The 25016-nt window shown below is 41.3% G+C and overlaps 1 protein-coding gene across 4 annotated transcripts; it reads right to left on the bottom strand.

The window, feature by feature from the left end:
* Nucleotides 1-277: 277 nt before the first annotated feature.
* Nucleotides 278-25016, bottom strand: LOC117546977 (centrosome and spindle pole associated protein 1-like). 4 transcript variants are annotated; one of them, XM_034217422.1, is made up of 28 exons: nucleotides 24886-25016; nucleotides 24006-24132; nucleotides 23346-23418; nucleotides 23046-23149; nucleotides 22674-22957; nucleotides 22085-22167; nucleotides 21828-21924; nucleotides 21480-21537; nucleotides 20741-20982; nucleotides 19838-19953; nucleotides 19583-19724; nucleotides 19151-19259; nucleotides 15780-15818; nucleotides 14657-14804; nucleotides 14389-14553; nucleotides 13200-13312; nucleotides 12867-13016; nucleotides 12587-12730; nucleotides 11798-11911; nucleotides 11608-11674; nucleotides 11032-11146; nucleotides 4922-5061; nucleotides 3276-3401; nucleotides 2844-2884; nucleotides 2686-2746; nucleotides 1944-2053; nucleotides 1709-1847; nucleotides 278-930 (listed from the first exon to the last, which is right to left on the bottom strand). In XM_034217422.1, exons 2-28 carry the CDS (start codon nucleotides 24102-24104, stop codon nucleotides 758-760), a joined length of 3252 nt encoding a protein of 1083 aa, XP_034073313.1. In that variant the 5' UTR covers nucleotides 24105-24132; nucleotides 24886-25016; the 3' UTR covers nucleotides 278-757. The 4 variants fall into 4 exon arrangements, with proteins under 4 accessions (XP_034073313.1, XP_034073315.1, XP_034073314.1 ...); XM_034217424.1 differs by having other exon boundaries at nucleotides 22674-22951; XM_034217423.1 differs by having other exon boundaries at nucleotides 24006-24158; nucleotides 24886-24904.

Raw genomic sequence — 25016 nt, 5'->3', positions numbered from 1 at the left:
ATATATCTTAATATCAAAGACAGTGCAGTGGTATTGATTTCCTTGTGTATATACAAATATCAAACTACTATGTATTATAAAATGAAAATTGCTTTGCTATACACAGATTAATGAATGGGGAAACACTATTTGTGAACGCAGGGTTTCTAATTCCTGATTCAAGTTTGCACATTTTGAGATTTAAACAGCTATTTATTATTTGCCGTAAAGCAGGCTATTGACAGATATAGATGTATTTAATTTCCAAAGGATGCAAAGAACCCAAACTAACAGTTCATATATTTAAAAATAATTTATTTAAGACATAATTTAATCATTTATAAAATAGACATCAGATATCCGATGTCTCAGACGTAAACAATTATTCAACACAGTACATACCCATGGGTTTCATTTTTCAGATGTTCATATTGATATTCATATGTCCATCCATCAGAAAGCCATCTTATCTGACAATGATGAATTTCTGTCTATCCGTCGCTTACCTTAAGGACCAATCATCTGATCCCCTGCACTCTTGTGTGTACAGGTGTAGTGCTGGGGACCTGAGAGAGAGAGTCATGCATGTTGTCCTGCAGGTCACTGTCGCTGCTGGATAAACGATGGCCCAGCATTAAGCCTGTTCTCTTTAAGGCATCTCTTGAATGGGCACAGCACTAATGAGTGAAAACCACACAGATCTCATGATTTAAAGACAGCCGTGTTGGCATAAGAAGCCAGAAGAATAAGGCACCTCCCGTCTGGTGGTGACAAAACGCTACGTCACCAAGCGCTCCCTCCTGGATGGTTGGTCCAAACAGTTCAGAGTGTCCGATGTTCCTGGCCGCATCCAGGGATCCATGGAGACCGTGTCTACGGAGCCTCTACGGTTCCCATTGTGAAGAGAAAACCCGGGAGGGGAGCAGTCGTCGTCGGATAAATCCTCTGGACCTGAAGAACGGGAGCAGGGAGACAGAGAGGGGTGCTGAAAGTTAAAGGGCCCTATTATGATAATTTTTCAGGTTCATTTTTGTATTTTCTGCCTCTACTGTGACATGTCTCCATGCTGTAATGTTCAAATAGCTCTTTATTGTTCTCATACTGCCTGTGCTGCAGCACCTCTTTTCACCCTCTCTGATCAGAGCTCTGATTGGTTAGCTGGCCGGCTCTGTTGTGATTGGTCAACTGTTTATAGATATTTCGCCCCTTAGCTTAGCCTATCACGTACAATGTGTTATAGTGCTAGCCAATAAAAGCGTGAGTGTTACATAGTGATGTCACTATGTTACAGAAGTAAACTAAGGAGTCCAATGGAGGCGTTTCAGGCAGGGGGGGGGAGAGAAACTCCCTCTGGAGGAAACGTTGGTATTTTGGCCTTTGCACTTTGCAGACCATTTACATGCACAAAAACCTACAAAACACACTTCAGGAAAGAGAAAACTCCAAAAAGCATAATAGGTACCTACCTCGTCACACTCCTTGAACTGTATTTAATATCTAAATAAATGGGAACATTATTTTCCCTCTAACTAGAAGCAGCAGTTTCGTGGATAACTTGTGTTTGCTGGGCCTTTGAAACCCATTAAAGCCCTTTTTTATTCAGACATCTATGTCAAATATTTGTTAGCCCTGGAAAACTGCTTTGCTGAGTTTTGTACTCTTGCAACAAAACTGCAATCAGTATTTCTGCATTTACCTAAAAAAAAAACACCAGACTTTCAAGTTGTACCTGCTGTGTTGCCACGACGACTAAGAGCCATGAGTTGAGCTGCCCTGTAGCTCCTCCCATCGCCCCGGGGCTCTACTTCCTGCTGCAGTCTTCCCCCTGAGTGGGCGGAGTATGCTTCATGTTGGCTGGAAGCTCCATCCTGAAATAAGCAGAGGACACAAGAATAAACCTCTGTGATTAAAGAAAACCTTAAGTTGTATCTTCCATAATTCATTCATGTGTGTGTGTGAAGTACCCGTGTGCGCTGTGGCTGTTTGGCCAGCCTCCTCCTCTCCCTGGCCGACAGCTGGGGGGATTTTTCCAGCTCGGGGGTGTGTGGGACTGGGAAGGCTTCACCTAGGCGGTCTGAACACACAATAAGAGCTAAATTAGTCCCAGGCAATTTAGTTCCACTCCTCTACTTTAAAATTGAAAGGGCACAATAAGTCGGGAATCATTGCCCACCAGAAGTGTGTTGCTCTGTCTCTATCCGCAGAGACCTTGCAGCCCTCCGCCTGGATTTTTTATTTTGCTGTGTTTGGGATATTTCTTGGCGTCAACCTCTATATAAATGAAGCGACCAGGTGCCAGATTGTAAACACAAGTCCAAGAGGAAAATACGAAAATAGCTGACGGTGCCAAAAAAACAAGAACTACAGCGAGGCAAAACAACAAGAGGACGGAAAGTGTGCACCGAGGTTGGCGAGCACCATAACGCTCGTGGTGCCATGCAGGAGGGCCGGCTTTGACTTTTACAGGAAGCAGAAAACAGATCCCACTCATTGTATCTTCACATGTTGGTACTGAATAGTTATATACATATCAGTTATCCCTCATAGAGTAAGCTGTACTGGAAACAGCAAACTAGTTTTAGATTAATCTATTGTCCAAATGTCTGTACCGCAAGTTGCAGGAGGAAACATTTCTTGTAAGTTTCAAACTACTCTATTGGCAGTACAAATCCTTTCATCAGGAGTTCTGCAGAATGGCGGTCTTACCGATGAAAGCGCTCTCTGACTCCAGCAGTGATCCTTGGGCAGACCCCCCCATAGCACTCCTCTGTAACAGAAACACAACTCTGTTCCCAATCCACCTCTAAAGCTACAAGTCAGTAATTACAGTTAATATAACATAAGATTCAAACCAAATAACTTACCAAATATTCATTTTGATGTAATGGGGACAAGTCAAAATAATCTGCAACACGACAAAAACGTACAGTAAATATTAATCAGATATATCAGTCGCCATAGACCCGAGTTAAATGGCATTAACATGTGAATAAGGAAACGAGCATATTGTCACAGGTGTGAATCATTTTTCTTTTAAGTTTTTTCAACTTAAGTTCAGTGTTAAAGCTTGTTGACGCAGTTGTGGTTTTTTTTCTGCTCTGGTCAAATTAATAATAACTTAAGTGCTAATCGTACTGCATGCAACATTTTGATGGTACAGAGTGTTTGACAGATGCTTCAGAATTGTGTGAACATGTATAACACCAGTGATGCTTGCGTTCAAGACTAGAAAATAAAATGTTTTCACTGATAAATCTCTGATGGAAACTGCAGCAAAGTTATATGGGAGCTCTTACCATCCTGGGCTGTAGACGTCTGGCTGTTCTGCTGATATGGATCCCTGTAGCCCCGCCTCCTCCAGCTGGCCACGCCTACCTCCTCCAGTTTAGGAACCTCACTGAAGCCTAGCCTGGACTCTCCGTCTGAATCACACACACATAGAGACCGGTCAATGATAACACTGTTGTTTTGTAGTGGAGTTAATGAACCCCGTTACGGCCCGTCCACACGGCGGCGTGCGTTGAAGCTTCAACGCTTCTGCCCATTCACTTTGAATGGGGTGACGTCACGCTTTGCCGAACTGCATTGTGGGAGCGTTGCTTCGCTTTGCTCGCGTTGCTCGCTTCAAAAGTTGAGCAATGTTCAACTTTTGAAGCTTTGGCGGAAGCGTCAGCCAATCAAATCATATGCCAGTACAAGCTCTAGCAAATCAAACCGCTGCTTGTGTGTCAGGGGCGGGAGATTCATGTGATTGGTTGTTGGTCGAGTTTCAGACAAGCTCACCGGCAAGCTTCAACGCACGCCGCCGTGTGGACGCTGCGTTAGCCTGTGCGCAGGGTTAGGAGGGTTACTTTGTAAATGTAATCAGTTACTGATTACTGATTACATGGCTCTGAAAGTAATCCGAATACAGTTACAGTTACGTGTCTTAAAAAAGTAACGTAATCAGATTACTTTTAGATTACTTTTGGATTACTTTCTTTTTCCATCACAGATGGGTATGTTTTGGTGAACAGGAGACACAAAAAGCAAAAGGAATGTGTTTTTACTGTTTTAATGGCTTATCAAGAGCACAACTGAAACACAACATCTGAAACGATGTAACAACATAATTAACTTTTTGGGGATGCAGCTTGGGATGTGAGGAGTGAGGGACACGGCTTAGAACGAGCGTGTCATCTTCTGTCCTGCCAGTGTTGGCAGGACATTAATTAAAATGTCAAACTCGGACTTCATTTTAAGGACATGTCGGCCAGGGGTGTAGAGCTATATTTGTTTAAGCACCGGATTGGCAAAACAGGAGAGTGTGTGCACCAGTCTGCCTTGATCTATGAATTCATGTCCGTGACTCTCACAGTATCTGCTGCCCACAGCTGTTTTATAGAAGGAACACCTCCTTCACTTCATGAAATCTCTGCAGCGCCAGGAGGCAGCGGGAGGGTTAACTCAGCCTCTGAGAAGACGAGCACGCAGTGCCTTTCACGCACCGCCTCACTGTGTTTACCTTCAGAAATAATCATTAGTAAGGCTAAAGAAAGAGCGATCGCAGGCTGATGTGTTTTAACCACTCACACGCGATTTAAACGCAGACTTGTGTTCCTCCATGTTTCGTTGTTATTGTTTCACTGAGCGAGCGGACCCGCGATTTTTTTTCAAACGCTTTTTTGGTCCATCTGCGGCGGTAATAGGTTTTGTGGGCTGTGATGATTCGGCTGTACCTTTAGTAATGAATATTAAATGTTGTGAGGAAATCTTTCCACCAATAATTAAGTAAGTAAGTAATCCAAAATGTATTCACTTCAGGTTTACCAAAGTAACTGTAATCAGATTACTCGTTTTTCAAATGTAACGTGAGCTGAATACAGTTACTTGCTTTTTGTATTCTGATTACGTAACACCGTTACATGTATTCCGTTACAACCCAACCCTGCCTGTGCGTTACCGGTGTATTTGAGCAGAAGGGAGTCGTGGATTCGCTGCAGGTTTCTGGGCTCCGGGTTTCTGGAGTTGGGCCTTCGGACCGGAGCCTGGAGCCGCAGCCTCGCCATTTCAAACACATCCACCGGGGGGCGCTCCCGCTGTCTGCATAAATAAAGACAAGAACACAAACAAATGTACTCAATAGTTTCTCAATAGAGTTGTGCAGTGATGACACATTTTGCTAGGCTGACCCGTAAATTCGAAATGGCTCCCTGAACTAAAAGCAATGGGATTTTTCCAGTGGATTTTGGAATACTGCAGAAAATAATCTCTGTGGCAAACACACGTTTTGTACAGCAGGATAATCTCCACATATTACCAGTAATTTGTGATTTTCAAGCGTAAACACAATCACCACAATGAATAGATAACAGCTATTTTATGTTGTAGAAAAAACTTTAAATTCTCTTCCGCTTGTTTTAACAACAGTCCTTATTTAAGGCATCTTCATTTAATTTCAAACCTTTATTTATACAGATAAATCCCATTGAGATCATTGATCTCTTTTTCAAGGGAGACCTGCTCAAGTAGTTCCACATGAAACATAAAAACATAAATAGAACAACAAAAGGACATCATACAGCATCATTTACATAATTATCCACATAAACAGGTACCAACAGCTTCCGATTGACTAGCATCCAACCGAGCTTTAAAAACATTTAGTGGCACCAGATTGCTCAGTTTCCATTTAATTTGCAGACTATTCCAAGACAGAGGAGCTGCGCATCTAAAAGCTGTCTTCCCTAACAGTACGTCCACACAGCAGCTTTTCAAAAATCTTGAAAATCTTGGAGCTGGGCATTCCTGCTACATTCCATGCTGGCTAATGATACTGTCTATGCTTGCTAGCAACGAAGTAAACTAGCAACGAAGTAAACTGGATATAAAATCCCCAAACAAGCGAAAACCTATCAGTTTCCCCCACTGTCTCTGCCACCTCCCTCCATGCCTGGTTCCTCCGGTTTGTATCCCGGTAAGTAAATAAGGACTGGTCATAAAGAACCGGGTGATTTGCTACCGCAATAACTAAGTTCTCCTCCATTTTTGTGGAATATAGAATGAACTGCGGTCTGGCTCTCCCAGCTTGCACGCGGTTTGATTGGCTAGCGCTTGAACTGTCAGATTTGCATAAACGGGATTTGATTGGCTGACGCTTCCAGCTCAGCTTCAAAAGTTGAACATTGCTCAACTTTGAAATCCTGAAAATCCTGGAAATCTTTGCCTCGCCCCCCCACAATGCAGTTCGGCGACAAGCGAGGGAAAGTGACGTCATCCCCATTCAAAGTCAATGGGCGGAGACGCGCTGGAAGCGGTGGACAAATCGCCAAAAGCTGCTGTGTGTACGGGCCGTAAGACAGTCCTAGCAGTTGGCACATTTAATAAAACCACAGCATGCGATCTCAGGCAGTAGCCACTTACAATTTTCCGTGAGATCAGGGAGCAGATATAAGATGGAAGTTTCCCTAACATGGCTTTGTATATAAAAATGTACCAGTGACTGAGCCTCCGTACAGTTAGTGAAAGCAAACCAGCCCTTGCATACAGGGTACAGTGATGGGTTAATGCTTTACAGTTTGTCACAAATCTCAGTGCGCTGTGATACGCAGCATCTAACTTGACCAGGCAATGGGCAGGTGCATTCATATAGATCAGATCACCATAGTCCAGCACAGGTAAAAAGATCACAGTGACTAGCCTTTTCCTGGCTTCAAGCGAGAAACAGGACTTGTTCCTGTAGAAGAAACCTAGCCTAACCCTCAGCTTTTTAAGCAGGTTATTTACATGAAGTTTAAAAGTGAGACAATCATCAAGCCAGATACCAAGGTATTTGTAACAGGTAACCACTTCAAGTTTTATTCCTTGCGTAGTTACAATATCTAAAACAGGCTCTGGTGTCTTTTTAGCTTTAGAAAAGAGCATTAACTTGGTTTTCTCAACATTTAAAAGAAGCTTTAGTTCAGAGAGCTGAGTCTGAATAATGTTAAAAACAGCTTGCAATTCAATAACAGCCTCCTTAATGGAGGGACCTGCACAGTACATCACGGTATTGTCCGCATAAAAATGTAAAGTAGCTTCATCCACATTTTCACTTAAACTGTTGATGTATATGGAGAATAAAAGTGGACCTAAAACAGAACCTTGGCGAACACCATTTGCAATGTTTAACCACTCAGAAGACAGCCCATCAAAGTGAACACATTGGGACCTTTCAGAGAAGTAGTTCACAAACCACCCCACTGCATGGCTGGACATGCCTATACTGGCTAGCCTCTGCTTTAAAATGTGATGATCGACGGTATCGAACGCTTTGGAAAGATCAATAAACAGAGCTGCACAACTCTGCTTATTATCTAAAATACTCGCCACATCATTCACCACTTTCATTGTCGCAGTGATGGTGCTATGTTGCTTTCTGAAGCCTGACTGATGTTTAGACAGGATATCATTTGTACATAAAAACACCTTTACCTGTTCACTCACTAAGCGTTCAAGAACCTTCGCCAGAACTGACAACTTAGAGATTGGCCTATAGTTATTTAATAAGGTGGCCTCCCCTCCTTTTAGCAAAGGCAGGACATACGCTGACTTCCACAATTTTGGAATTGTGTTTGAGCTGAGGGAGAGGTTAAAAAGTGTAGAGAGAGGTGGAGCAATAAAATCTGCAGCTATCTTTAAAAAGAAAGGTTCTACGTTGTCCGGGCCAGCCGGTTTCTTAGGATCTAACTTGGTTAAAGCTTCACGAACAACATCAACAGTAAAAGGGGTAAAACTAAAAGGGTTTTCCAACACACGTTTTTCAGAGTCACATACTGTAATGTTCACAGAAGCAGAGTTAGTGACAGAATCAAAAAGAGAACCACAGGACACAAAATGCTCATTAAAGCAATTTAGCATAGTAGCCCTGTCTGATATAGTGCCAGATGCTGTGGTAATGCACGGAGGTAGCTCATTACGGATATCGCCGGTGGATAACGATTTAATGGCTTTCCAACATTTTCCGGGATTATTCAGATTCTTTGTGGTTACTGACCGATAGTACTTTGATTTAGCACTTTTGACATTTGAAGTGAAGCTATTCCTTAGCTGCCTAAAACGCAGCCACTCTACCTCTGAGCCTGATTGCCTAGCCTTTGCCCAGGCCTTGTTTCTCTCATGAAGGAGACTAGACAGCTCAGCAGAAAACCAAGGATTGTCTCGTCCCTTTACTCTAAATGTACGCAGGGGTGCATGTCTATCAATGATCTCCATAAAACCAAGATAAAAATAAGACCATGCGGTTTCTGCATCAGCACACAGATCGATTTTACCCCAATCAAAATCAAACAGATCATGCACAAAACCCTGCTCCACAAAATGTTTTTTGTCTCTCTTAATGATAATGCGAGGTTTAACCTTTTGGACCTTAGTGTCCCTAATTGTGGCTACAACACAGTGATCGCTCAGATCATTTGCAAATACTCCCACAGATGAATATTTATGGGGAACATTAGTTAAAATGAGATCAATTAGGGAGGATTTATTAGGGGACTTAATGTTAGGGCGAGTAGGACTGTCCACAATCTGAGTAACATTTAAAGAGATACAAAGGTTTTTAAAATCCTCTGACACTGCAGTTAACCAGTCCCAGTTAAAATCACCAAGTAGCACTATTTCCTTGTAGTCTAGTTGTGATAAAATATTTGCTAGTGAAGACAAGGAGTCCTTGACAGCTGAGGGGGGTCTGTAACAGCCCACCACCATGACCTGTTGCCCCTTTGCCACTTCTATATTTATGGCTAAAAATTCAAATTGCTTACTGATCGATTTGGAAACTAATGTGGTTACACTGAACTTATTCTTAACATAAATGGCAACGCCACCATCTTTATTAGGCCGGTCGGTACGATACACATTAAAACCATTTAATGCAATGTCAGAGGCCAAAATAGATTTGTTTAGCCATGTTTCTGATAAAACAATGACGTCAGCGTCAGTTGAGCTCACCCAGATACGGACAAAATCTAGTTTACCTAACAGACTGCGCACTTTCAAGTGGATGAAACCCAACCCAGACCTAGCTTTAAAATCAGCAGGAGTAGCGATCTGACTACTACTGCTGCTGGGCGGACCAGGGTTAGGTTGTACATTTCCTGACAGTAATAACAACAACAAAAACAGGCATATTTTCCTCTTAAACGACACACATATATTGTCATCTAATTTAGAAACACCGGAAAAATCTGCGAGAGTGTGATTTGAGCTTAAGAAGCAGTCCTGAAGAACCATCATTGCAGGAAAACAAAAAAGACAAACATATTTTGTCGAGCAGATTGTCTGTGACAAGGCAACCGGTAATTGTTTGAGCAACACATCCGAACCTTTGCAGGGGATGCCCACTGCGGGTGGCAGAACAGACCTGAATCCAGTAGACTTCTCAGAATGACTAGAGATCTTCTCATAGTCCAAAACAGTTAACAGGCACAGCAGAATCCCGATATGGGCCATTTTCCCAGACCAGCACACAGTATCCGCGATGTTCCTGGAGCAAAATCAGCACAGCAGCAAAGGACAGGCGAAAACAGCAGCGTGGAAGCGCTCCGGTCCCTCCGTGGTATCCCCGGGGTGAAAGCAGGCCTCTGCAACAGCAGAACCAGGACAGGTGGAAAGCAGGCCCCAGCGGTGGTAAAATCCTCCTCCGCACAGCAGCACACGCCCGGTGGAAGCAGGCCAAGCCCGAAGCGTGGATCCACTCCGTCTCTCCGCGACGACTCCGGGGTAAAAACCTCTCCAGTACAGCCGTATTCTACAGGTGGGAGCAGGCCTCCGTAGATCGCAGAATCGCAGGCAGCAACAGGTGGAGCCGCTCCGTCTCTTCGCGACGAGCAGGCCTCCGTAAATCGCAGATCTCATGCAGCAACAGGTGGAGCCGCTCCGTCTCTTTGCGACGTCTCCGGAGGAAAAACACCTCAGTACAGCCGTACTCGACAGGTGGGAGTAGGCCTCGGCAGATCGCAGACAACTAAAACTACTACTTGTATAAGCAGGGATGGCTAAAAGTTTGTAAGCAGGAGAGCTAGATGCTAACAGATGCTAACAGGTAGTGCGAGCCTGTAGAAATTGCGACTGCATTGATCAAATTAATTAATCTAAAGAAAAACACATTGAAATAACATTGACTTCAAGACTAATTTCTCAAAATTAATTTTGGGTTTCAGGACCAGTGTTGGGTGTTGCTGTAATAATATTACATTTGTCGGTAATGGAGTAATGTAACGCGTTACTGTTATAAATTTAGTAATCACACTACAGTTACTAACATTGCACGAAACGCGTCTAACTTTTAACATTTTAAATATTTCAAGTCGCTAGAGGGATTTCCACCGCAGGTTTATATTTGTGCGACTTGTCCACATGCAGCTGTCACAGGGGTTGAGCTGCAGACTGAGACAGAGTCATCAACAGCTATAACTTTCGAGGGGTGGAGGTATGCCCATTATTTTAAATTTGTCAGAAGAAAGGACAGGAATGTGACGGTAAGGTGCACTGCTGCAAACACAACAACATCAAACCTCTCCAAGCACCTGCAGAGGCAACATGCTAACACGAAGCTAGTAGCTAGTAGCTAAAGACCCCGAACCCAGAGTGATGATGAGTGAGTGCCGACTCCGAACAAGCAGCAAAAACTAGAATTTTCACCGTTATTAACTTGTGTTATGTCTTCCTTATTGCAATAGTAATTGTGCACATGTAGGCCTAAGTTTTAAGTTTTGGCTATAGGCTGTTGCTGAGTAACGCAAAAGTAATGTAAAGAGTAACGAGTTACTTTATGTAGAGAGTAACGAAGTAAAGTAATATATTAATTTTATTTAAAGTAATGAGTAATATATTACTTTTTATGAGTAATGACCCCATCACTGTTCAGGACATATTCCATCACCCCTCTATGTAACATAAAACAGCAGAAGAAAAAGCACAACAACTTGAGGATAAAAAGTGATTTAAATTATCTAATTGATCACAGCAACTGATCACCAACTACAGGTATATCTATGTGGAGTGAGCTATCAGTGAGTGAGTTATGTGACTGACCTGTCACTCAGAGGAGACTCTGGCTCCTCCCACTCTCCGTGCTGCAGACGCTTCTGCTCATTGCGCAGCTGGTGGCGCAGCGCTGACAGCTCACTGTACACTTCCCACTGGTCACCTGAACACACACACACACACACACACACACAGTCTGCTTTTTAATTGAGTTTTCACTAAAACACCAATTCTCATTAATAAGTTGAACTAGTTGATAATATCACAGAGGTGAAACACTAAGGCAATGATCCAGGAAGTGGAACAAGTTGTGCTACCTGTTTTTACAGGTAGCACAACTTGTTGACTTGTTGATATTAACAGTCTATGCATTTCAAAAGGAATGATATAGTTACAGTGTAAATTAAATACAATATAAATAAAACAACATACCAAAAAAGGATTAGCAATAATTTATAGGATACAGGTAACAGATAGAGGATGAATCATTCATTCTCATAAGTACATTACTTGTCATATGTACCTGAAGGGTCAATAATATTGTTTTGTGTTGTGTATTGTGTCAAATTAAGGTCAAACATTTAACCTTATAATAATGAATAATTCTCATGGTTATTTATTTACCTGCGGCTCGGAGCTGATTGCGTCGGGCGGGGACAGGAGGGGACTGCAGGCCTGAGAACGAGAGCTCCTGGAACACAGAGAAAACATGAAAAACAAAGATACCAAAAGGGGGAGAAAACACCTCCAGGAAAGGTTTCTGAAAACAGATCCTCTTTTCCACAAGTCTTTGCTCAGTGTGTGAGAGACTCACAGACAGGGGGGCAGAGGACTGCTGGCTGTCCACAGTGGGGGGTCTGGGGGTGTACTGTTGTCGTCCATGTTTCCCCTGCAGGGCGGGGATTGGAGGGGAGGGCTGCCTGTATACCTGAGGACACACAGATAGACAAATAGGAAATATTAAGAGCGGCTAAAAGACGGCATTAATGGGGAATAAACTGTACAGTCTGTTTCAGATGAGTGTGAAATAAATTGCTCTTACTTAGAATCCCCCTGTTTAGCATTTATTAAAATTATATATATCATTTTACATTATGAGTGTTATAAACAATGAATTACACAAATATATATATATATATATATATATGTGTGTGTAATTCATTGTTTATAACACTCATAGTTGTAAACAGACATTTAGATTGTTTATTAATGACAGCATTAATGACAGCAATAATCAGAATACTTCCCAGGGGAAATTGGGAATAAAAAAAAATAAAAAAAATAAAAACATTAAACAAGTAACAAGTAAAATGTTAGATAAAGGATCAAATAAAACATAAATATGTATATAAAGTTAAATAGAAAATGTGCACAGGGGCTTCTGTTGTGTACAACTGTCTTTTACCATTTTGTCATCATCTCTTTATACAGCAGCCACAGGAGGAGAACCATTTGATTGAAAGGGCAATATAGATGAAAGAAATATCCAAATCACAAATTCAAGGACCTGTACCAAACAAAGTCATTCAATTGAAAAAAAATGAGATCATTATTTTCCAAAATCTTAATAATAATTACAATATTTCCCTGTCAGTGAACTCACCTCGTCCACCCGGGCCTGCCTCTCCCTCTCGTACTGCCTCCTCACCGCCTCCCTCTCCTTCTCCTCCGCTTCCTTCTTCTTCATCTCCGTGTCATTCTTCCTCTGCTCAGCCAGCTGAGTCAGCTCTTCATTCTTCGCCTTTAGCTGAGACAATAAGAGAGAACATTTTTTTATTTTAAGCAACCTTTAATGAAGCGCAAATATTTATCAGATCTTCTTGTAGTCTTGTATATTCAATAATCAAGAGCAGTTATTGAACATAAGTGTGAACCCTCCTCACCTCCATCTCCTTGCCTTTCTTCCTCTCTTGCTCTTCGTCGTACTCCCTCTGGATGCGAGCTCTCTGCTCCGCCAGCCTCTTCTCCTCTTTCTCCTCCTCCAGCCTCATCTGTTCCTTCTCCTCTGCCTTTTTCAGCATCTTCTCATCAATCTGGAAACAAACGCAGATTCATTACAACAGAAATCCATCAACCCAACTCCAAAACAACCTTTACTTATAGGCGGAACCAAATGAACATATTTCTGTTTTGTTCTGGTCAACTCTAGTTTCCTTTTGTCTACAAGCCACAAGCTTTATTTCTACAGACAGAGAGAGCAAGAGTTGAAGGTGTGCCTGCTGTTTGAGGTAAGCTTTGTACTGGTCCTGCTCGTGGAGCTGTTGCTGGCTGGGCTGGTTGGAGAACACGCTGCCTCGTGCAAACTGAGGGGTGGCGACAGGGGTGAAACCTGCAAGAAAAAGAAACATGAGGATATTCAACACCAGTAGAGCCAAATCAAATCAAGCTGTCACTAAGCAGTGGCTGAGGACATCAGTGCTGTAAACCTGTATTTACAAGTCCAGGCTTTTATTTGCTTCTATCACTAAACTCAACCATAGATAGTAATAGGCCTTTCATTTCTATTGCACAACTTCCTGTTTATTTTGGTATTTAAAAAAAAAAGAAGTAGGTTCAGTTATGAATCTTTTGATCCGGCTCAGAGAAAGTAAAAAAGGATTGCTTTTACGGCAACTGAGGATTAATGGCACCTGGCATACGGACACAACACCTCTATTTATTATCTTGAAACGCACCTGGCCGTCAGGGAAGAGTGCTTTGGCATTTCAAAAAGGGAAGAAAAACAAACAAATACAGCTGGGGACAATGCTTTGGTATCAAGCAAAGTAACAAAAACAAGCAAATCCAACCATGTTTGATAAATAGTTGGCAGACATTGAGCCTTTGACTTCACATAACAATATCAACAACCTCTGATTTTTCTAAACCTTTTTTTTATTTATTCTTTTGATCTGTGGATGCTGGAGGATCAAAGAAATCTAAATGAATTGGATATTGGAACACATGCTTATAAGAGGAAGCGGAGTCACTACCTTTTAAGCCTTTTGCCTGTAAATCTGAATAAAATAAATGTTGTTGCTCATAGTTTTCTCAAATAACTGAACTCTTGAATTGTTGAGTATCTAAAATATAAAGATCCTTATTAAAAAAGTTATTCGGCATCCATTTGAGACCTGCGTTTATTTGTCAAAACTACAATCCACAACGGGCAAGTAAAGGTTTGAAAGCATATTAAAAGATACAACGGAAACCATTGATGCCATGCTGTGGTGCTAGGGTTAACTTTTCACTTCAAAAGCAAACTTGACATTTTTCTTTGTAGACTGAAAATGAGCAAATGAGTCGGCAGAGCAGCTATTTTACAGTGACTATATTTTGATTAAAATATCCCTGTTTCAAATGTTTCATGTTGTAGTGCAGGCTGTAAATGTACCAATAAGTATGGAGGAAAGACAGTTACCGTACCAGAGAGCCTGTCACTGCTGTCATGGCTGCTGCGCTCTGCCACAGTACCAGAGACCCTCTCGCTGGGGTCCGGCAGCTCTGCCCGGGGGGCCGTGGCTCTCCTCTGCCACTGCTCCGGGTTCATGTAGGCCTCCTCGTTCAGTTTGTGCATCTGGTTAAGGTCAGCTGGCCAGGGGAGAGGGAGGGAACAGAGTATGTGAGTTTTGATGAAACGGGAATAAATACCTTTCACAGTTTGGTCTAATACAGACAGTATGCTGTGACACACCGATGAGGTTTCCTGTGCAGTCTCTGAGGGGGGCTCCTCCTCCCCCCCGGCCCCAGGGCTGGTGCTTCTTTATGTCGGCCTCCAGCTTGGCCTCGTACCGCTCCCTCTCCTCGATCTCCACACGCCTCTGCTCCTGCTGCTCCTGGATCTAGAGCACAGTGTTTTTTTTACTGAACCAGGGATCAATGAGCATACAATGGTGTAATAGCGTAATTGCAGGGGGGGGGGGGGGGGGAAGAGTTTTAAATTAATAATAACAATAATTCTAGCCGAGATTAAAGTTGCTTTCTAGTGAATCATGTTACTCTCAAACAAATGTATCATGATGCTAACTGTGCAAAACCAATACATATAAAAACAAATATATCACATTTGAATTCAATCGTACCTTTAATTAAACAATTGGTACATTTTGAGGTATAATTAGTAGCAACTTAATTTGCTAATTTTAGTTCAATTTAATGTCAAATATAGATTCCAGGTGCAACTAAACAGATGCAGGTATCCCACAAGGCACAGAACATGGGACCCCACAGTTCCTGATTTGTCTGGCACATGAAACTCTGTTATAGGAGTGTGGGGCGCCACGGTAAACATCTCAAACCAGTATTTTTCTTTTTGGCTTATGTCTTTAGTCAGCTTGAAATCCAAAAGGACATTTTCCTTCTAGAAAAAACAACAACATGTGTATTCTCACAACTCATACCTCGTAAATGTGATGTCCTTTGGTCTATGTATTGGTAGAAGCATAATCATACACTCTGTGATGTCCTAATAAAGAGATATTTGTACTGTGACCATAGTGAGTAATCACATTACAGCAACAAAATACATTTCAAACATCAGTCCAACGAACAAAGTACTTTGTGTAAAGCTTTTTGTGTGAGCCTGCAGTGAGAATGTAGCACAAAAATGCTTTAAAGGCGTAGTAGAGGATTTTCTTAATCTTTAGTAAAAAGAGGAAACATGGGACTGGGATGGCATTCAGGAGGCACTGGGACAGTAGGTAGCAGCTGAACAGGAAGAGATACACTTATACAGCTAACTCTATTTACACAATAATGACTGTCTATGGGGGACACTTACACTGCAGCTCTGAGTCTAAACTCAGTTTCATTTTTACCTGGTTGTAAAGCTCGCTGTTCCCTTCCATAGGCGCTTCCTGTCAACATATTACAGACTAGGATGCAGTGAAAGTTAAAAGCTACTGGTTAACACTTTATTTCATACGCCCTTACAATGTTGTTTCCAACTAAACAGGATCCAAGCAAAGGTGATGATGTCAATGCTGTAACACAGCCATTGTGGTTATTGTACTCCATTATAAAAGCTGATATGATGTGTTAAAAATATCCAACATTATGAAAGTACAAATCCTTTACCATCTCTGAATATCAATGTTCAAAAGCTACATTTCTAAATGCATGTTTTCTCCATTTTGACCAGTATTCTCTGAAAATGGTTATATATGATATTTTAAAAAGGTGCTTCTTTGGTTCTATGTATAATTTAAGATTAAATCAACAACCGTCAACGTTTTGCTGTACTTCAAGTCTTTAAGTCTCAGCCTGTCGATCAAATCGTTGTTTGGGTATCTTTGGAAGAAAATCACAAATTGAAGTTTCAAGCAAGCACATGCTGGGTGAAATGATGTGCTGAAGCAAAATCACATTTAATAAAGTTTCTGTATCGTAGCTGTTCCCTAAAATGACAACGAAATAAAAACAAGTTAACCTCATAGTGTTGCAAGGGTAGGGTGTACCATGGCTCCAAAAGACACCAATAATGCGGCTTTCACTCCAGCGCTTTTCCCTTTCTAGCTCCGAGCGGGAGCTTTTCTGGTTCAGCTCCGGTTCCCTTTTCTGCTCCCGCTCTGTTCACACCGCCCAGAGCTGCCGCTGCTGCGTCATGACGTCACCGTTTACGTGCCTGCTTCATAAAATCCAAACCGCGCGGAAATCCCTTACATCGACAACAACAACAATGGCCGATTGTATTGAAGCGCTGTTTGCTTTGGTTATCCTCTTACGAAACGAAATGGAAGGCATCGGACGACTTTACAAGGGACGACTTTACTTGGAACTTTACAAACATCACATGCGAAATGCAAGACTTCTTTGTGGTCTTCAGCATCTACTTCAACGACGAATCTGCCCCTGACTCGACATAAGAGAGACGTAAGCGACGCCGCCTCTTAGCTCCGAAGCTCTTGCCTCTATACCAGTGGTTCCCAACCTGGGGGGCGCCAAAGATCGCAGGGGGGGCGCCAGGCCTCAGATGATTTGAGGCCAAATATCATATTTAGACTTTTTTTATTTTTTTACATATAATTGTAAAGCAATACATGATTGTCACTAAAAGCCTTGTCTCTACATTACAATAAATATATTTAAAAAAAAATTGATTAATTAATTTGAATAACAATTCAAGTTAGTAGCTAAAGGCATAAAAAGACAGAAATGTATAATTCTTTCTTTAATAGAAATGTTTCTTCTGCCCGTAAAGTGTCCAAACCAGGCTTTTCTGGATAAGTGCATTTTTAAAAACATAGTCATTGTCCATGCCGGTTTCAGTTGGATTATTTGTCACAGTTGCTCCGATTAGATCGGTCTCCTCCATTTTGTAGATTATTTACGACTTTTAAATCCACATAAACACATCGGCAAAATCCGGCTTACTTTGATTATGTGTTTTAAACAGTTTAATCCCTTTGTGAATTGTTTCCACTTCCGCGCCGTCCTTTAATTTCTTCATACAGCGGGAATCCAAATGAATTAATCCTTAGTCCAATAACCATCAAAGTCACTCCAATAGTGCTCCTTAATTACGCTTTCATCCTCCTTTAACAAAATACTTCACATTCATCTAGTTTGTGACAGTAGTTGTAGAATTTTTGAGAGTTTTAAACTTTAATTACCGCTGTTGCGCCCCCCCCCCTTTTGTGTGTGTGTGTGTGGGGGGCGCAACTTCCAACAAGAGTCATTTGGGGGGGCTCTTGGGAAAAAAGGTTGGGAACCCCTGCTCTAGACCGACAATTTTTTGGAGCTGGAAGTTAACCGGATTCCGGAGCTAAGAGGCGGCACCTCTGCGGTGTGAACAGGAAAAACCGGTACTTTTCAGGCTCCAGCTCCGAGCCAGAGCTGAAAACGCGTTGGTGTGAAAGGGGCATAACAGGTATTCTCTACCAGAATTAGAGGGTTATCTAAAAAAAATGAAATCAACTTCTGTAAATCTTTGTGTCTCCTCCAGAGTTTTTATATATATTAATGCTGTCAAAATTATCACGCTAACGGCAGTAATTAATTTTTTGAATTAATTGCGTTAAAATATTTAACGCATGTGCAGAATGGCCCGCCCCATACATCCCACCAGTGGCAGCACCAGGGTATACTGGGGTAGGCTACAGCCATACCAAGAAATGGCTTGGCCCCACCATGAAAAATGATGTTAAAGGAAGCAAAATAAAGTCTGCCAACTCGCGCCGAGAATTGCACAGACAGCAGTTAGTACGATTGATTTCAGTAGCCACTTGTCTGGAAATACAGAAGACCAGAAACAGTTTTGAAAACTTTTGTCACGTAGTGATCGTCTTCTCAATAGAACATCTTTGATAATGTCTTCTGGCCAATCAGAATCAAGATAACGGCGTGGTGTTGTTGCAGGAAGTCCCGACGGAGAATACTTTTGCTGTAGTACAGGGGTGCACATAACTGGTACGCAGGTACGCATGCGCGGTGCGTGTATAAAGGTCACAAAGTGCATTTGCGTACCGACGTACTTGTGAAGCTTTTCCAGAAGGCGGTTAGATCACCGGACGACAGAGTCGGTCTCCGTGTGCACAGACAGGGCTGCTGTTAACGTCGGTCTGTACAACGGAATTGTGCCAAAACTACGCCAATCGGCTGCGGAGGGAGACTCCCCCCCCCTTCACTGGAGAACTGCGCTAAAACAGCTGATCACAACGTTGATAGAAATTAACACGTAATGAAATAAGACCCCACGGTTTGATGATTGATAGGTGCTGTCTTTGATTTTGACACACAGAACAATGTTATAATAAACATACATACATACATGTATGTTAAATGGATATATCCGCCTTCTTTCATTTATCTTTCCATTCCCACAACAATATACATAAATAAATGGCATATTTTGGACATAGTTCGAATGGTGATTAATCATGATTAATTAATTTTTAAGCTGTGATTAATCTGATTAAAAATTGTAATCGTTTGACAGCCCTAATATATATATATATAAATAAAAGATTATTGAGCACCGTCCTGCCACAAACTGGGCTCTACTTTTACAATACTTGTTTGACGGCCGACGTACAGCAAGGGATCAACTGATGTTTGTGCTGAATAGAGACGATACAGATCAGTTAAAAACGCTTTGATCACCTGTTACTGATCGCGTCAGTGCATCCCTAACAGTTCTAGCATTGAGTTAAGAGAAAAAAAAATATTGAAAACACTACATGAAACCTACCTGTTTCTTCAATTCTTCTCTGTAGCTCAGAATCCTCTCTCTGGTGGATCTGGATCTGTCTGAGGGGAAAACTCTGAGCTGTGAGCCAGCAGCACACTCATTCCTCAGCCTGTCATAAGGGAAGAAAAGAAAAAAACACCATTATGTTTTTTTGTCCCGTTAGACATGATAATCTTATTTACAAGTAAGAAAATAAATCTGGAAATCCAATTTATTTTCTTACTGGCCTCCATAAATATGATTTATTTCCTGTGTTTATGACTTAAGAACAGGACTTTAAGCAATCCCATATATAACGTGAGCAAGTTATTTGACATGTCTTTCATGTGTTTTTGTTCATAAAGCAAATATTGCCACTTTGATGTTGGCTGCTAATACATGTTCTGACCCTGCTTGCAGGCCACAGTAGTGAGAAGTGAAGGAGATATTTACTGTGTAGGGGGCTCAGGGCAGCAGCTCCCACTGTGCTGGCTGTGAGGGCTGTGGTGACCTAGCTGGCTAGGCAGAGCTCCCCCTGGTGGGAGGTTCCAGTAGGACACGGGGAGACCGGCACCGGGAACAGACAAGTGACCGTCTGGAAAAATCAAAACACATTACAATAATTAAGTAAATGCTAAATGTAGCTTTTTATAGCCTAATACCTTTTGTGTACCAAACGTGTGAAACACATCTCACAGAGGAGCTTACAGTAGGCGGCCATGTTGGGCCCCAGCAGGTTTCTGGAGCCGTAGTAGTGATGGGGCTCTCCGTACGGGCTCCTGAACGCCTCAGTTGAAGGAGGATGAGGAGGAAACAGAGGGATTCTGGAGACACAACGTAAATATCATATAATCACTGATGTTGTTTAATCTAAAGGTCTCTGCAGATCTAATGTTTCTGGTTGTATCTAAAGATTTCAGTGTTCTATATTATCTAATCTAATAAAAATCTACACAGTATGATATATTTAGGTCAAAATCCTATCAGGTTGAACGTTCATTTATACTCGATTACTTTTGAAATGACTCTGCAACAAGTTGACAAAAAAAAAATCATTCATTCATTCTTTAAATCCTTAAGATGATCAGGAAACACACAATTGCCTTACAAATCCATGAGAACATTTTGCAAGCCTGCAATATATATTATTTGTTTATGTTTTAAGATAAAATGTATGCAACAATGTTAATGCTACTGTGACGTTTATAACAAATGTCCCCCTCACTGTTCAGTAGTCACTCTCCTCAAGCCAAATGGAAACAGTTACAATTAAGGTTGCCTTTTATTGTGAAAAGCTCACAGGAAATGCACTCATGTGTTCATTTATGGCATTTTTTATGTTGTATCAGTTCTAAACAATACAGCTTTATTCATAAAGCACTTTAAAACCTCCAGACCAAAGTGCTGTATAGTCAAATAAACTGCAAGGTAGGTAGATTAAACATGGCGAGTTGTTATATTGAACTTAGAGCTGAACACTTTTTTGGCTTCTTTCTTGTTTTTATTTAGTTAGAACTGCACTTGCTGTTACCCCAGTGACCACATGTGTCATCAAATCAACCGAGACTAAAATCCTGAACATTATATCTTGATGTACAATGAGAGGGCTACCTGGGGGTGTCCGAGGCTCTGGGGAAGGAGGGGGGGGCAGGCTGGCTGTTAGGGGACAGGCTGAGGGTGGAGCTGTACTCCAGCCGGGGGGACTGGAAGGCCACGTGGGGCAGCTCGGGGGTAGGAGGCGTCTCCCTCTCTCTGACCCCCACCCTCACATTGTTACAGAGCACTCTGAGGGAGCCGTCACTCTCTCCTGGGTAGCCCCTCCTGCCCAGCCCCAACTGTCTGATCCTGTCCGGCTGGTTTGTGGATGGAGACAACATTTAAAGATAAACAAATATAACGTATTCAGCATGTATTAATAATCGTTTTGATATCCCCACTTATTTATGTATTTATAATAATTAATTCAAATGCCATATGTGGAAACTCTTGCTTGAAAATGTCCCTTTTCCAGTCACCTATCATGAAAGATCATCATAACATTTATTCTCAGTTAGAGATGACATTTTTCCTGGCGTTATTAGCTAGACCTGTTAATAAACAGTTTATAAAAAGCCACCTGGCCCGGCATAATACCTTTACAGGTGGTCTGTCCTATTTATGCTTAAACACACTATGATGAACCCCCCCCGCTCATTTTAGTTTCTTTACTATCTTATGTCAATGCCTTGTCTGTTCAATTAAAACATCTCTATGTAAATCAGGTATCAAAAAAATTAAAATGTACAAAAAGTCAGTGAATTTAAAAATGTATACTCCATCTTCTTGAGCCAATCCAAATGACCTGACTGACCTGTTTCTCAGGATCATTTGCCCCGGTTGCAGCAACTTTCAGCCCAAAATCTTTCTCCCTGCAACAAAGACAAAACATATTATATATATAGCAATTAATGACACTCATACACAGAGATGTTCAACAAGAGAACACGTGGAAGTCCTCTCCTCCATTACACTACGGAAAAAACTCATTCTTTTTGACTGACACATTAGCTGATGCCAGGATTGTAGCAACCCGCATCTTATATATGGTCAAACATAAGATCATTTCTAGTAGTAGAACGTTTTCTATTGTTAGAACACCGATATGTCTGTTCTTCAGGTGTTACATTGTGCATGCACAGAGAACAATGAGAGAGGACACCTCTTCTTGATCATGTGCTGTTCAGCGATCTGCTCCTGCAGCTCCTGCCTGTAGCGCTCCTTCCTCCTCCGTAAGGCCTCTTCTGTATTATCTGCTCCTGGAAATATAGAACACTTATTTACAGCAAATGTACACATTTTGTATCAATCAAACACCCAATTATATCTTTCCTTTCAGAAGTAATGACACATGTTCAAACATATCATTTCTAGCTAAAAAACTAACGGTACGGAGGAAAAATCTGAATGTCCCCTGACCTATTATAAGTCCGGTGACAATTTGAGGGTCTTCATCTTTGGTCAGTACCCTTGAACTTCTGCCTGGATTCTCCCTCTTCTCCCTGGGAAAACACACACACAGCTCATCTATTTGATCTGAATCAATTGTGTGTCCTGACTGTTGCTCTTTTTTAGAAAGAAAAAAAATAAATAAAAGATTGTAAAAAATCTAGAAGAAGATTCAAAATAAATGTATATAAACATACAAATGGAAAGTCAAATGTCAAAAAGAAACTAAATAAATACAGACAATAAAGGGATAAGATAAATAAAATAAAGGTATTTATATAAATTAGTTATTAAGTTCATAAAAGTGCAATAAAAAGATTTAAAAACTAAATAAGATAATTATTACAAACACAATTTTAAAGTAAAATGCCTAATGAAAGTTTGAATAAAAAAATATTTGTATAGAAACAATAGAAATGTATATATAACAGGTATATTACAACATCTACAGCTGTGTGTCAGTATAAATAAGATATTAGAATTGGTCTGCTGATGTGTCAGTATATTGAGCACCTGTTGCTCTCAGGGAGCATTATAATGTGAACACATGAACCTGTACCCGTTATCTGTCTTATTCAATCTCCTCCTCTCATGAGTAGCCTCGGCCCCTGTCTGTCTGCGCCTCCTCCCTTCCATCATTAGCTCCTCCTCCTTCTCCTCAGAGTCCCACAACCTGTCACAGTGCCGGGGGGGGACTGAGGCCCGCTCGTCGTCGTCCTCGGAGCAGAGGGGCTTCCCCTCAGCGAGGCGCAGAGCCCGGAGCAGCTCCCTGCTGTCCTCTGTCAGGGTGGCTGCGTCCCTGTGGGAGGGGGGGCGCTGTTCGGAGAGAACACCTGCCTGTTGCTGAATGAAATGTGGTTACTAACTGAACCTCCATCCTTTTTAGCTGCAGCTAAACACAGGAGTTAAGAGGTAAATTAGTGACAGTCACCTGAGCCATGTAGCGCCTGTAGTCCATCCGGAGCTCGTGCTGCAGCCTCTGTTTCTTCCTCTCATACTCCACACCGAGGGGGAGCCCCACACAACAACTGTCCTCTAAAAAACACAGCCATCAATATTTAATAAAGACACAAGGTGAAGAGTTTGGTGCCAAAACATGACAACTGAAACTATAAAAGAAACAACGCTGAAAAACATTGCACCCAGCAGAGGGTACTATAAATGTAAGTGGTATTTGTTCATTTTTTACGACAAGAATGATCTAATACAACACTTAAGGAGTGAACTGTACCTTTCCCCTGTGTTTTAGACTTGGGAGGGATGTTCTCCTTAACAGTGAACCCATAGGCTCGGTGGGGTTTTGCCTGTCAGTCAAAAAATACAAGAATAATTGGCATTAAATGGTATTCAAACCAAAATCACATTTTGACAGTTTATTTATACAAATAAACTGTTAAAATAAGAACCAAACACTTTCTATCGTTACAATGTAAATGTGTTGCAGGATATTATCCGTGTACACTTGCTTCTACATAAAAGGAAATTATTGAAGTTGACTTTTTAAGGGCGGGTAAACAAAAATATCCTTGAGAATTTCAGAATACAAATTATTAAATGTACATGTATTATAATTCATATAATAATCTATGTTATATCAATTATGTGATATGATGTCAATGAGGTCTTAGCTTTATTATGTCGTTAAATGGAAAAAGTGCATTTTCATGGTTAGAAAGGCTGCATTACATTATAGCAATGTCACTTTTTGAACTTCAACCATTCTAGTATTGGCCTTTACTCACTTAACCATTGTATCCACATAATTAGAAAATGCATCAACATTTTCATTTTATAAAGCTCTCCCCACAACCCTTATTAGTGGTTATTTATCCAGAATACTGGCCTGGTTTTGATCCATATCAGACTAAATAAAGCCATATTTCCCACACACCTTTAAATCCATGTAAGGAGGGTCTTGTTCCAAACTGGCTTTATCCTCAGCCACCCTCGCCCTTCTCTCCCTGATGAAGATCTCCAGCTCGTCATCCATCTCCTTTTGGCAGAGTCATACAACCCAACTGAAGACACAACATGTCACACAGGACTGGCATTATATAAAACAGTGTATGAAGAAGTCAGACTGCACAATTTATCATTTTAACTAGCGAAGGTAACGGCTAATATTCAGGTTTTTATTCAGCTGTGTGCCATGCATAATGTAGGTGCAACACAGACCACAGCTGGTGATTTCACTAATTAGTTCCTCTAATCTGTAATTAGCCAAATCAATGTAATGACGTGCAAGCTGGAAACTAAATGATCCGTTGTGTACAGCCTTAAGGCAATTTCGTGTACATTATCTGTGGCCATAATGAAGAAAAGTACACAAGAAAGTTACATTTTAGCACCTGCAATTAGGGCAATTCAATGTTGTTTTTAAAGTAAGTCGATAATGCTACTGTCACTTTAATTTTCCGTTGTCAGGCAACCACAATGAACAAGATAGTGTCATATCCCATACAGATAGCAATGAACCACTTAACGATATTAGCTTAGCGGCTATAATTAATATAGTAATTAGCTTTCAAAATAATGTTAACAGGTTGTATAGAATAATGCTTGCTTAGTTGGTGCAAAGTAACCTATACAAAGCTTTACGTAAGCTAACGTGTTAGCCCTAACTGAAGAGAGGCAAACCTAAAGTAAAGCCAATAAGAACGACACAACAATGAGGAAAGCTAACCTGTGCTAATAACTAGCCATTCGCCCAGCAAGCGTTACTTCTAAGATATCTCTCAGTGGTAGTCTCGTCAACAACAAATAAAACCTACCATTGATTGAGCGATGTTTGAATATGACGATACCGGATAAGGCAAGGTTTGCTAACTAGCAACTGATGGCGGAACCTTGGTTGTTCACTGAGCTCATAACATTTCTAGCACGTTAATCATAAATGTGCACT

Source organism: Gymnodraco acuticeps, unplaced genomic scaffold (assembly GCF_902827175.1).
Source record: "Gymnodraco acuticeps unplaced genomic scaffold, fGymAcu1.1, whole genome shotgun sequence".
NCBI classification, from domain to species: domain Eukaryota; kingdom Metazoa; phylum Chordata; class Actinopteri; order Perciformes; family Bathydraconidae; genus Gymnodraco; species Gymnodraco acuticeps.
The sequence above is the reverse complement of the archived record's forward strand: the minus strand, read 5'-3'. Positions and strand labels throughout refer to the sequence as shown.

What these genes read in the sequence shown, in the direction of transcription:
- LOC117546977 (XM_034217422.1), bottom strand. Translation starts at nt 24,104, where the DNA reads ATGGATGACGAGCTGGAGATCTTCATCAGGGAGAGAAGGGCGAGGGTG. An exon ending in GTCTAAAACACAGGGGAAAG is followed by an intron (nt 23,150 to 23,345) that starts GTACAGTTCACT and finishes TGTGTTTTTTAG; the next exon opens with AGGACAGTTGTTGTGTGGGG. An exon ending in GACGTCTACAGCCCAGGATG is followed by an intron (nt 2,885 to 3,275) that starts GTAAGAGCTCCC and finishes GTCGTGTTGCAG; the next exon opens with ATTATTTTGACTTGTCCCCA.